The following is a 13,390-nucleotide window of genomic DNA, read 5'->3' as shown; positions in this document are numbered from 1 at the left end:
TCCATGTTTCTACGTCAATTTGTATAGATTTGGATATTTCTGAAGTTGCCCCCACCAAAAATCTCCAGTAACTCGTAAACGCTAATAGCACTAACGTTAGTGCTTAGTGCGTTTAAGTACTTTCCATGCACTAACGATGTGCGACGTTTGGTATAATTTGGGAGAGGTGGGGGGCCAACTTCAAGCACGTGTATACATAGCAATATTTTTATTTCTATGCGACGTGTTTGAAGTTGCCCTCTCCCTACCTCTACCAAATTACAACAAACGTCGTCCATCGTTAGTGCATCGTTAGTACACGTTAGTGCAATCACAATTTACGAGATATTGAAGATTTTTGGTAGGGGCTAACTTCATATGTAGTTATTCTCCCCACTAAAGATGGATTAGTGATTGCCGTTAACCCTATGTTTCTACGTCCATTTGTACGGATTTTGATATTTCTGAATCAGCCCCAATACCAAAAGTATTCAATAAATCACAAAATATGACGGCACTAACATTAGTGCTTAGTGCGTTTAAGTGCACTAACGATGCACTAACGACTGCCGTTAACTCCATGTTTCTACATAAATTTGTATGGAATCTGATATTTCTGAAGTTCGCCCCTCACCAAAAATCTTCCATTACTCGTAAACTCAGATAGCACTACCCTTTGTGCTTAGCGCGTTTAAGTGCACTAACAATGCACTAACGATATGTGACGTTTGGTGTAATTTGGAAGAGATAGGAGCCAACTACAAGCACGTTTATACATAGCACTAATATTCTTTCTATGCGACGTGTCTGAAGTTTGGCTCCCACCTTCCAAATTACAACAAACGTAGCAATTGTTAGTGCATCATTATCCACTAAACGCACTAAGCACTAACGTTAGTGATATCAGAGTTTACGAGTTATTGAAGATTTTTGGTGGGGGCCAACTTCAAAAATATCAAATTCCATATAAATTGACGTAGAAATTTGGGGTTAATGGCAATCCTTAGTGCATCGTTAGTGCGCGTAAACGCATTAAGCACTAACGTTAGTGGTATCAGAGTTTACGAGTTATTGGAGATTTTTGGTTGGGGGACAACTCCAGAAATATCCATATCTATACAAATTGATGTAGAAACATGGGGTTAACGTGAATCGTTTTAGCATTGTTAGTGCATTTAAACGTACTAAGCATTAACGTTAGTGCTACCATATATTGTGATTTATTGAAAATTTTTATTGAAGGGCCAACTTCAGAAACATCAAATTCCATACAAGCTGTTAGTGTTTAATGGAAGCACTACCGATATACTAATGAATATCACTAATTTTTTCGGGGGGGGGGGAGTTCAAGCAAACCTCGAAAGATATTTTACTTTTAGCACCTACACGAATGAAGCAGTAGCGTTAGTGGTTGCTGCACTAAGAAGTACTAATGATGCACTTACGATTGCACTAGAGGAGATCATTAGTGCTTTTGAATTTGGTGGAAATTTGACGCAATGAAAAATTCAACATACATTTCTTGTCTGTGTTCTCTGACATGTAATTGGACATAAATACATTAACAGTGAAGCACTAACGAAATTGTTAGTGTTTCATACAACCACTAAAGATGCACTAAGGAATGGTACTAATATTTACGTTAGTACTTAAAGTGGGGGCGCCAGGTTCACGCACGGCCTATACAAACGAAACACTAACATTAGGTGTTGGTGCACAAAGAAGAACTAAAAATGCATTAACGATTTCCTTAGAAGAGATTATTAGTGCATATGAATTTGGCGGGAATCAATGCAATGAAAAATTCCCCATACATTTCTTATGTGAATTTCGTGACATGTAATTGGCCATAACTAAACTAATAGTCCAACATTATTGCAACTGTTAGTTTTTTGATGCACTAACGATGTACTAACGAATGCCACTCATTTTTTAGTTAGTACTTGAAGTGGGAGAACTAACTTCACCCTAACGTTCAAACCTATTTTATTTGTAGCACCTATACTAATAAAGCATTAACTTCAGTTGTTGGTGCACTACGAAGCACTTACGAATCACTAACAATTGCACTATTAGAGGTAATTAAAGCTTTCGAATGTGATAGGATTTGGAACAATAAAATATCCCCATGTATTTCATATGGGAGATTCATGACATATAACTCACAACCTCCAGATAAGCAATAAAGGAAACATTAGTGCGGTTTTAGCAGTTTGTGTAATAGCACTGGTTTTGTAAACTATGCCAAAAATTAGTGCTAAATTAGTGCTGACGATACCGCATAGAAAGAAAATTAGTGCTATGTATAGTATGATAAAAATGAGGATCGATTGTTTTCTTTGATGATGCCGCCATATTAGATTTTCGAATATATTTGGCCTAGTGATAATGGCACTAATTTTCTTTTTATGCGGTATCGACAGCACTAATTTAACACTAACATTGTGTATAGGTTTCATCTCAATCGGTTGAGTGGGTGGGGCTAGGTTCACGCTAGTCCCACCCACATATTCTTGGTTTTTTGACGTTTGTGTAACAGCACTAATTTTGAAAACTATACCAAAAATTAGTGCTAAATTAGTGCTGACGATACCGCATAGAAAGAAAATTAGTGCTATGTATAGTATGATAAAAATGAGGATCGATTGTTTTCTTTGATGATGCCGCCATATTAGATTTTCGAATATATTTGACCTAGTGATAATGGCACTAATTTTCTTTTTATGCGGTATCGACAGCACTAATTTACCACTAACATTGTGCATAGGTTTCATCTCAATCGGTTGAGTGGGTGGGGCTAGCGTGAACCTAGCCCCACCAACATATTCTTGGTTTTTTGACGTTTGTGTAACACCACTAATTTTTTTAACATTACAGGTCGTCAGCACTAATTCGGCTCTAACTTTTGTCATATGTTTTAAAATTAGTGCCGCTGTGGGTGGGGCCAGGTTCACGTGAAGACAGCCCCACCCACTTTTAATAATGGAACAGTAATTTTGTAAAGTATGCCAAAAATTAGTGCTAAATTAGTGCTGACGATACTGCATAGAAAGAATATTCGTGCTATATATCTTATCATAAAAATGAGGGATCTTTGGTTTTCTTTGATGATGCCGCCATTGAACATTTTCGAATATATTTTGGCCTTCTGATAATAGCACTAATTTTCTTTTTATGCGGTATCGACAGCACTAATTTAACACTAACCTTGGGTATAGGTTTCATCTCGATCGGTTGAGTGGGTGGGGCTAGCGTGAACCTAGCCCCACCCAGAATCTTTTTTGTTTTTTGAAGTCTGTGTAACGGCACAATTTTTTTTAACATTACAGGTCGTCAGTACTAATTGGGCACTAATTTTAGGCATATGTTTTAAAATTAGTGCCGATGTGGGTGGGGCCAGGTTCACGGACATCAATAGCTTCCCTTCTAAAGACAACACTGCCACATGCTACATACCGTTGGAAATGTCATTTCATCACCTTTCAAATCCACTCTGCCTTACCTCTCTAAAATAGGTACAGGGTGAACAATATGCAACAATTCATTCATTCATTCATTGTTTATTCATCCATGTCGTACATTATTGGTCAGAGACCAGTACATAGGACTTGTCAAATAATAATAAGACATTTCAATATAATTGATTTACATTATTTTACAAACTATCACCCAAGTATTCATTAATATGATAATACATTTTGTTACACAAAAAATTAAATAGTTCATTTTTGAAATTTCGTATGTTTTTGATATTCTTCAAATAACTTGGGAGCTTATTAAACAACTTAGCGGACATAGGAAGAACACTTCTTTTGGTGCACGCATAGTTTTGGTATGCTGTGAATATGTTATTCTTTTGTCGTGTGTTGTATGAATGTACATCGTCAACATGAAGAAAACTACTTTCATTTCTAATCAAAAGTGGTTCACAACCTGTAGCTCTCAAACCGTTGAGATTAGGACCTATGTTCAAATGAACTTTTTTGCTTAGAATCACTCATACTACCATTTCCCAAAATATTGCCTCTTCCTCCTGGGACACCCTGTGTATATATAAACGGGAATTCTTTTGCTTTTAAAGTAATTGTAATATCTCTTCATACATGCAAATAGTATAAAGCATATAGGTTTGTTTACAAGAAAGGTTTCAAAGATATTAGAATTTTTGTGCCTTGGTTACCTCAATTCTGCCGTGATTTAAGGTAGCTTTAGAGAGACGGTTGTTTATTTTGTACCTTTTTAAACATAGTTTACATTAAACGCAATAGTGGCACAAAGTGAAAGTTATTAAATGAACTAGCCAGTGAAAAGAATAGATGTAAAATAAAACACTCATTGTATGTAATTATATTACATTAAATTCACTTTTCACTATTTCTTTGGATTGTTAGATGTGTAATATAAAAAATAAATAAACAAAATAAACAATTTAAAATCTTTCTTCCATAGTTCTGTTATAGTATTTTCTGTTCCTGTTTTGTTTTTATATTTCGTTGGCATTTTTAATTTATATTAGTCTGTAGAACAGCTGAACATAGATGTATGAAATTCTGCCAAGGATTTTCAAAATTATTCCGAACTTTTTTCAGAACGAGAAAAAATTCTAAGTGCTGATTTTAAATTATTGAGACACGAAGATTGGAAAGAAGAAAAAAATACAACAAAGAAAAATATTAATCTAAATATACTTTAAATCTGTAATGTGCCTTTTCTCTGTATTGAATGCAATTTCAACTACTGATTTAACTGTGAATTATATTTTCTCTCGTATTTTTAATGCTTGCCGAATCTTTTTTAAAGTTTGCGTACTTAGATCATTTCTGTAAAAATTTTCTGTATTGCCCTGTTCTTTTTTTTTTTAAAAAATCCTTATATGTACTTACTGTTAGTAAATTAAGTAAGCAAACCATTAAAAAGTAAAGTAAAAGTAATTTGTATTCTTTCTGTTGGTTTAATTTTTCATTAAATTAAACTTTGTTTGAAAATAAACATAATTATGATGAGAACTTTCTAAAGATGACCACATAAGAACACAAAAGTGTAATTTACGGTTGTTTATCAAAATAATAAAAATACCTGGAAACACTCAGATATGTAGGTTGGCAACGGTCAGGCAGCGACCGCAGCTCCTAGCTGTTGGTGGTATTGTGTTAGGGAAAAATTCGTACTACGTGATGAACAGTAGAACGGCAGTGTATAGTGAACTGAGTAGATGGTAAAATGGGCGACCTATCTGATTTCCAATGAAGGTAAATTGTTGGTACTCGGTTACGTGGTGCAAGCTTGACGAAAATTGCAAGTTGTTGGATGTGTCGCGAAGGATAGTGTTCAAGAGTGACAGACTACGATACTCACAGCAAACCACATAGGCGGATAGAAACAATGGTCCCTCAGTGAAAGGTCACGCAGAGCATTACAAGCTCATTGTCACTGAGAATCGTCGCGCGACTACAGCAAGTGGCGAAGGAATTCAAGCAGCATCCGTGTAACATATGTCTATAGTCACAGTCTATAGCGAGTTATATCACAAGGACATATGGCATCGGGTTGTATAGATGAAACTGCTGATAACGGACCATAACGCTGTAGCAGGGCGTCAATAGTGCCACGAACACACAACATGGACCGTTGATGACTGAAAACATGTGAATGGTCGGATGAGTCATTTTCACATGATTTCAAAACACAGACTGAGCTTATGTGATCGGATGCCGAAAGAATTGTATGATCCACGGTGTATCTGCCCAACCGTGAAACATGATGGTGGCTTTGTGATCCTGTAGATCACAATATCGTGGTTTTCAGTGGGTCCTGTGCTGACACTTACTGATTACATCATGCCCTTGATTTTGTAGCCATTTTAGGAACCATTTGTATCTTATGTCCAATTATTGTTTCCAGGCAATGATGTCTTATTTCAAAATGATAATGCGTCCATTTATACAGCTGGAGCTTTTGTGACGTGGTTTGTTAGTCCAATCCCGGACGTAAACATACTTGAATATCTATGGTTCATTTTGGTGGCACGAATCGGCGCAGATTTCCGCATCCATCCTTTTACACGGAACTGAGTGATGCACTGCACGCGAAATGATGTAATATTTCACTTGCTAACATTCGTGACTTCTGTTACTCCATTCTATGTCGTATCAGATCTGGTCTGAGTGTGAAAGCTGGTCCAACGCTATATTAATCTGATAAGTTTCACTTTTTTTTAGGTGTTTCTATTATTTTAGTATGTTAAATACATAGAATGTAAAAGAACTTACTGCTTAAAACTTCTTACCACAAAATACTTCTTCAATTAATTTGGAGTTTATGCTTTTTACTCATCAATTTCTGAAGATTGAAAACTTGTTCTAATGGGGTAGAAATTTAAAAATATTTTGAGTAGTTATTTTTTTTAAATGTCGATGGTTTCTATTTCCTACGGTTATTGTGTTAAGTAATATATATATATATATATATATATATATATATATATATATATATATATATATATATTGTTGTTGTTGTTGTTCTAATAAAAACCGATTCGTACATATTTCTTCCTATTTGTAATTTTCATTGGTTTTAAATATTGACTTAATTGATCTTCTTACTTTTTTATTCAAATAACTATTTTGAAAGATGCGCCATATACATTCATTAATTCTGAATTAAAAGGTGTTTTTATACACTACTAAAGTTATACTTACAAGAAACACCCAGAATATACTTCTACCATAGCGTTTCGACAAAATGTTATCTCCATCCTCAGCACGGATCCTTTCAGAAAACTAACGCTGCTTTACCGAAGCATTCACGGTAGAAGTATATTGTGGGTGTTTTTGGTAAGTACAACTTTAGTAGTGTTTAATATTCATCCTATCAAATCGTTTTTATAGTTTGATTTCAAGGGTGAATTTCGTTTAAATTCTATACTTTTAACACATCACCAATAAATCTTATCTGCCTCGTAGAGGAATGTAATCATACCGAAATTATGTGGTATGATCGAAATGAAAAGGACCTTAAGACAATCAAATATGATTGGTCACTTCTCCTTGCGTGATATTTCATTGTATTATTTATTTATTTCCAAAGAATAAATATATATAAAATCTCATAATCTTCGTGATTTTCTTGATGCAAGATAACTAGATTTTAAAGTAAGTAATGGTAAAAGAGGGATTTCGTTCCGCAAGCTAACAATATCTGTAGGATTTGTTTCTTTGTGTAGAATTTAATGTTTATGTTCAACACCGTATCTACAGGAAACTTGGATCGACATTTTAACTCGGAATTCAATTTACATAATCTTCTATTTGTAATCAAGCCAATTATTCTGTGCCAAAGATGAAAATGGTACACGCATTTAACCACAAAGAACACCGAAAATCTGCACAAATTAATTTGCATATTCATATTAGTTTGAAAGGATTAGTTTCACATTTCCATATTTTCCTACATTATTAGCACTTTGGTTTAAGATCACCCGTTATAACATGAACAATAATAAATACAACATTACGTACTTTTGTTTTAACTGTTAGTATTTCTAAAATAATGGAAAAGAAATAATTACTCATTCTTATTAAACCAAAATTCCTCTTCAGGGTATTCCTGAGCACATGATAGAGCCATATCCAGTGTATCTCTTGAAAGGAGCGAAGGAGAAAAGATTACACAGACGTTTAGTAACTAAGTAAGTGATCTGTATTTTATGTATCATTGAGATTCAAGTCTTTGAAACACCAGGACGATGTATCAGGTTTGTAATATCCATACAATAAAAAGAGGAAAAAATATTTCCTAAAATATAGTCGCAGTTATGGTCATTCACTTTACATTTCCATTTTATGGAGTTATATCGATAGAATATATATAATTATGTTTTTTAAAAATATTTGTTAAATGAAAAGCTTGGAAATTCAGGAATTATAGGTATATATATATATATATATATATATATATATATATATATATATATATATTTGGATTGAAGTCTTTCGTGTAGAGTTATATATCATATCGTAGTTACTTGACGTAGATGCTGGAAATGTATGAATTTTAAAAGGAAAGTGAATAGGTGAGTGAGCCTTTTATTTGATTTTGGTAACCTGAGTGTTAAAACATCTTTCTTAAAATAAAAAAAGGTTGGAAACTTTCAAAAAAAGCTTCAAAATCTCATGCGAACATGTCCTGCTAATTTTAGGAGTGTCCGTCTAATAACTCACAGTATATTTGGAGATGTGTATATTTGGATTTTGCATATACATGAGATCACATTAAATATTTATGTATTTAAATATATAATAACATTTGTATGAAGAGTTCTTTCCTTCTGATATTGCTGTAACAGCATTCTTTAAATCAAAAAATTATCAAAATGTTATGTTACTGTAGATATGTATGTAGCAAATACAAAAGAATGACACCATTTCAAAAATGAATTTAAAAATTTATTTCTTACCGTACGCGTGAACACCTCTACCGCAAACTAGAAGAAATTATAGTAGTGTGCATGAGACATTAGTAGTTTTTAGTCTGTATAATAACGAAACACTAAAATAAGTGTTCAAGAAGCACTAAAATATTTAAAACTTAACAGTTCGCTTTACGTCCATTCATTTTTAAAGTGTAAAATGTGTTCTTGGGAAGATTTGTCTTGTTTAAGGTATTTTCACTTCCTACTTACTTGCTTTCGGTGTGCACTGTTGCCTTGGAATAATCCAGTCCTGTTTGTTCACCTATGTACAAAATTTGTTTTAGTTATTAAAATGATATTCATGTCTTTCCTTTATAGAAATGTCACAGTATAACTACAGGTGCTTGTTGAGTGCAGAACCCTGTGGCCAGAAGATGTTGATGTGTGACTTTTTACAATTTAAATAAAACTCTATTTAATACGTGCAAAATGAAGAGAAAATTCTATTTTGTGCTTAACAAGTCTTTTGTTGGGTCTTGATTATGTAATTCCTTCGGTGATCCAAATTTCCTTTCTCTACATTAAGTTTAGAATGTCTTATGTGAATGAAAAACGATTCCTTTCAATGTTGTTAGGGTACGAGTGTAGTACGTCAATTCTTTTGATGTTGGTCTTGATTGTTGAGCTTGAGCTTGGGTAACTTGGGTAATGCAGACAGGGAAAATTTGGATCCCTGATTGAACCGTGTAATCAAGAACTAAATAAAAGACATGTTAAGTACAAAATATAATTTTATTCTTCATTTTATACATATGTAAGTAGTTTTATTTTAATTGTAGAAAGTCATACATCACCACCATCTTCTGGCAACAGTGTTCTATACTCATCAAGCACCTGTGGTTATACTGTGACAATCCTGTAAAGGAAAGACATGAACATCATTTTAATAGCTAAAACAAATTTTGTACATAGGTGAACAGACATCTAGATTATTCCAGGGCAATAGTACATACCGTAAAGCAAGTAAGTAGGAAGTGAAAATACCTTAAACAAGACAAATCTTCCCAAGAATACATTTTACGCCTTAAAAATAAGTGAACATTAAGCAAACTGTTGAGTTTTAAATATTTTTTAGTGGTTCTTGAACATTTGGAGTCTTTCGTTGTTACAGGATTAAAAGTTACATAATGTCTCAGTAATTTCTTCTAGTTTCCGGTAGGAGTGTTGGCGGTCATTGTCCCAGTGTGGGCCGAAATATAGAAGTATAAAGTTCTAACAGATCACAAAGCTACCGGATGCAAGATGAATTCCTTCACAAGTTAAATACACATCCTAAAGCATCTACAAATTATTATACATCACTAAATATTATTGTAACTTGGATTCATCGTAAGTCAAAATCAAGTACAATAAAGAGGAAGAGAAACAATAGTACCAAAAACCAAGAAAGAAATATTTTGTAATATACTCAAATATACTAATACACAACAAGTTGAGACCTGTCTCCGAAGTTGTACATTACAACTTAGCGGTAATTATTATTAAACTTCTGTAATTATTCATAATAAATTCATACGGCTTCTTAGGAGATATTATTTATATTTTGCTTAATTATCTGTGTTTTAATAACCAACTCTGGGGCACACTTTCATGACTTCAGTTACTGACTGAAGAATTCTTCTGGATTGAATTTGAGGAGAAGAATTTACACATTGTAGTCATTTTATTATTTTCTGATTATAAACTTTTAATTATTTATTTATTTTTGTATTTATGACCTATGATTCTGCCTTTTATGCTAAGAGAGAAGTGAAAGGTGATTATGTAATACATTTGAGGGACAATTCATAATATTCATTGTACGCCACTGCTTGGACCAGTTTCCCAGATGCTGGATTGAAAGAAGAGGGCATATGAAATGTACAGTGCTGTCATCTGATCTCAATTCAAAGAACTCTCCGTTTGGGGAATTTTAAGATGTGAGGTGTAAGCAATCAGAATCCAAGATTTGGATCATCTCTAGAAGAGGTTAATCATTGCAACGTTTGCTCTGGCTCCTTACATATTAAAAAGAATTCAAGGAATTATTGTTCCACGTTTAAGGAAATGTGTTAAAAATTGTACACATAACCTGAAGCATTTTATAATTAGATTAATTTTTCCAGGAAAAATTCCAGGACTTTTTTTTTTTATTTCTGAGTTTACAATACTAAAAAGGAACAAATGTTTTTATGTAACCTGGTATATGTGCATGATCTTGGTCATGTTTCCGCGCAAACTCACTAGGTGGCAGGGCTGTGCTTAGCAACACACTGTTCGGATTGTTATCACATTAAAGTTACACAATGGATGCTGATTGTGAGCAAAGAGTGAACATTAAGTTCTGCTTTAAGCTCGGGAAAACCCCTAGTGAAACGTGGGACATGATCAAGCAAACATATGCAGGCGAGATACTTTCATGAAGTCGTGTTTTCGAGTGAGACAAAAGGTTTCATGAAGGCAGAGATTCAGTGCAAGACGATCCCAGAGCTGATTGCCCGCCTACAGCAAATACCGATGCAAACGTGGAGCGTGTAAGACAGTTATTGCAAGAAAATCGTCATGTAACTGTGCGTACGATATCAGAAGAAATGAATTTAAATCGTGATATATATATGCCGTAAAATTTTACGCGAAGATTTAGGAAAACGGAAACTTAATATAAAAATCGTCCCTCACTCACTAACAGACGAACAGAAAGAAGAAAGACGAAGAATTTATGCTGAACTATTGGATAGAGCTAGAGGTGATCCCACATTTCTGTCAAAGATTATTGCAGGGGATGAAAGTTAGTGCTACAAGTATGATTCTCACACGAAGCGTCAAAATGCTGAATGGCGGAGTCATGGATCACCAGCCTCGTAAAAAGCCAAACAACCTTCGAGAACAAAGACAATGCTAATCGCATTCTTTGATAGAAAAGGATTAGTTCACCATGAGTATGTTCCTCCAAGTCAAACGGTGAACCAAATTCTTTACATCGAAGACTTGAAACGTTTGCGAAAAGCAATTCGACGTCGCTGCCGCCCTGTTTTGTGGCATTTTCAGGACTGGTTCTTACTACATGACAATTCAAGACCCCATACTGTTTTATCTGTTAACGAGTATCTAAAGAGCTTCCAGTAAGAGATGGTCTCTTGACAGTTCGCAGCGGCGTTGGCACTGCTCACATCTCAGCGCTTAGAGATCGAGCGAAAAATATGTAAAAAGTAAATACACTTATTTATCTACACAAATAGGCGGTTCACATCACCTAGACTATGAAATTATTACGGCAGAATGAAAAACATTTATGTGCAATACGCGATTATAATATTCTCAAAATGAGAAGATAAAGCCTGAGGAGGTAATCAAATATAATAATGGCCATTGCCACACAGCCTGTTGTTATTATTTAAAACAAAAAGCGTCTCAACATCTCTCGTCAATTTTATCCTGGAAAAAATATTTCGAAATGAATATATATATAGAGAGAGAGAGAGAAAGAGAGAGAGAGAGAACTTTAGTATTTGTACTACCTGTTAAAATTACAATTCAATACTAAAAGCAAAATTACCAAAATAATTAATTATTGCACTTACAGAGAGAGAAAGAGAAAGAGAGAGTGAGTGTCTCAAAAGTCCCCTGACCTTTTGTCTGTTATCAGTTACAACAAAATGTAAGAGAATGGGATATTCCTTTCTCGAATAATATTCATAAATACGCCGTCGAATCGCTTCCTCTTGAAAGACGTCCAGAGTGATCTTTTGTACACGGTTTTGGTCGCGTCCTCCTGGACGTTCGGAGTACCTCTACCGTATGAATGTCGAGATTGTCTGGATATTTTTCCCTTGTTATTCTTTTCACCGTTGTTGTGGTGATTTTGAAAGCGGCGTCACTCTTTCAACTACTTTCGTTAGTGGAAAAAAGGGAACTATTATGATTTTCTTGCTCCAAATATGTCCGCAAATTAAATATCAACTCTCGACATTGGCTGTTCAAGGTAACATCTCTACCAAATTTACTTCATCATCATCATCATCATCATCATCATCATCATCATCATCATCATCATCATCATCATCATCATCATCATCATCATCATCATCATTATCATTATCATTATCATCATTATCATCATTATCATCATCATCATCATTATTATTATTATTATTATTATTATTATTATTATTATTATTATTATTATTATTATTATTATTATTATTATTATTATTATTATTATAGGCCACTGCAAAATAGATAAGCGACAGCAAAACTAATACAAACCAAACACTGGTAGATAATCACAAAGTAACATAGCCATTTAAAATAATATTGTACAAATATTTGAGTGTTTAATTTAACAACACAGGATAGACACCTATATCTTTTTCACGTCACTTCCAGAACTTGAAGACTTACACGTAAATGACAGCGAGAAAGATCTCAAAACTGGCAACGTTGTAACAGATGTTTTGATGTTTTTCATAAAAACTAGCTCTTACCAAAGTGTTGCTATAGACACAATGAACATACTAATTATAGAATCAGATGGCACACGACTTCGCACTAAACTGAAGATGAGCACCTTTTATTGTACTGAAATCAGCCAATAGCAAATTGTCGCCGTTCTCTAAATAATCGTTATGCATTTATTACAGCAATATATATATATATATTTTTTTTAAAAAAGAAGACAGTCTATTTTGATGAGTTTCGCTTTTTTCCTATCTTGAGGTCATGTCATGAAGATAAAGAACGTGGAAAGAACAAATAGCGGGATTTCCAGCTGAACAAAAACAGCGGAATTTGAGGGATGGTCCGGAAACGCGGCTTAGTATTGTTTCCAAAGCCCTACTGCTGGATCTGAAGAAAAGCTTATTTTAAGGAAAGTTTGTTTCCAAGCAAGTGATAATGACAGCCAAGGAAGCAGATTGATGCATTGGTTCTTCATCTTTGGAAGATGTGGAATTGAGTTCCAGT

The 13,390-nt window shown here is 34.0% G+C and overlaps 1 protein-coding gene across 3 annotated transcripts in view; it reads left to right on the top strand.

Moving 5' to 3' along the window:
• Nucleotides 1–13,390, top strand: part of Dnah3 (dynein heavy chain 3, axonemal) — a 567,072-nt gene that overhangs the window by 34,938 nt on the left and 518,744 nt on the right. For all 3 annotated transcript variants that reach the window (XM_081731270.1, XM_081731268.1, XM_081731267.1), the window contains exon 6: nucleotides 7,578–7,666. In XM_081731270.1, coding sequence (XP_081587396.1) covers nucleotides 7,578–7,666 — 89 coding nt within the window. The remainder of the gene's footprint in view (nucleotides 1–7,577; nucleotides 7,667–13,390) is intronic.

The sequence above is a fragment of the Thermobia domestica genome, chromosome 11, assembly GCF_964235325.1.
Source record: "Thermobia domestica chromosome 11, izTheDome1.hap1.1, whole genome shotgun sequence".
Lineage (NCBI taxonomy): Eukaryota > Metazoa > Arthropoda > Insecta > Zygentoma > Lepismatidae > Thermobia > Thermobia domestica.
Note: the sequence above shows the minus strand (reverse complement) of the source record. Positions and strands in the feature narration are given on the sequence as shown.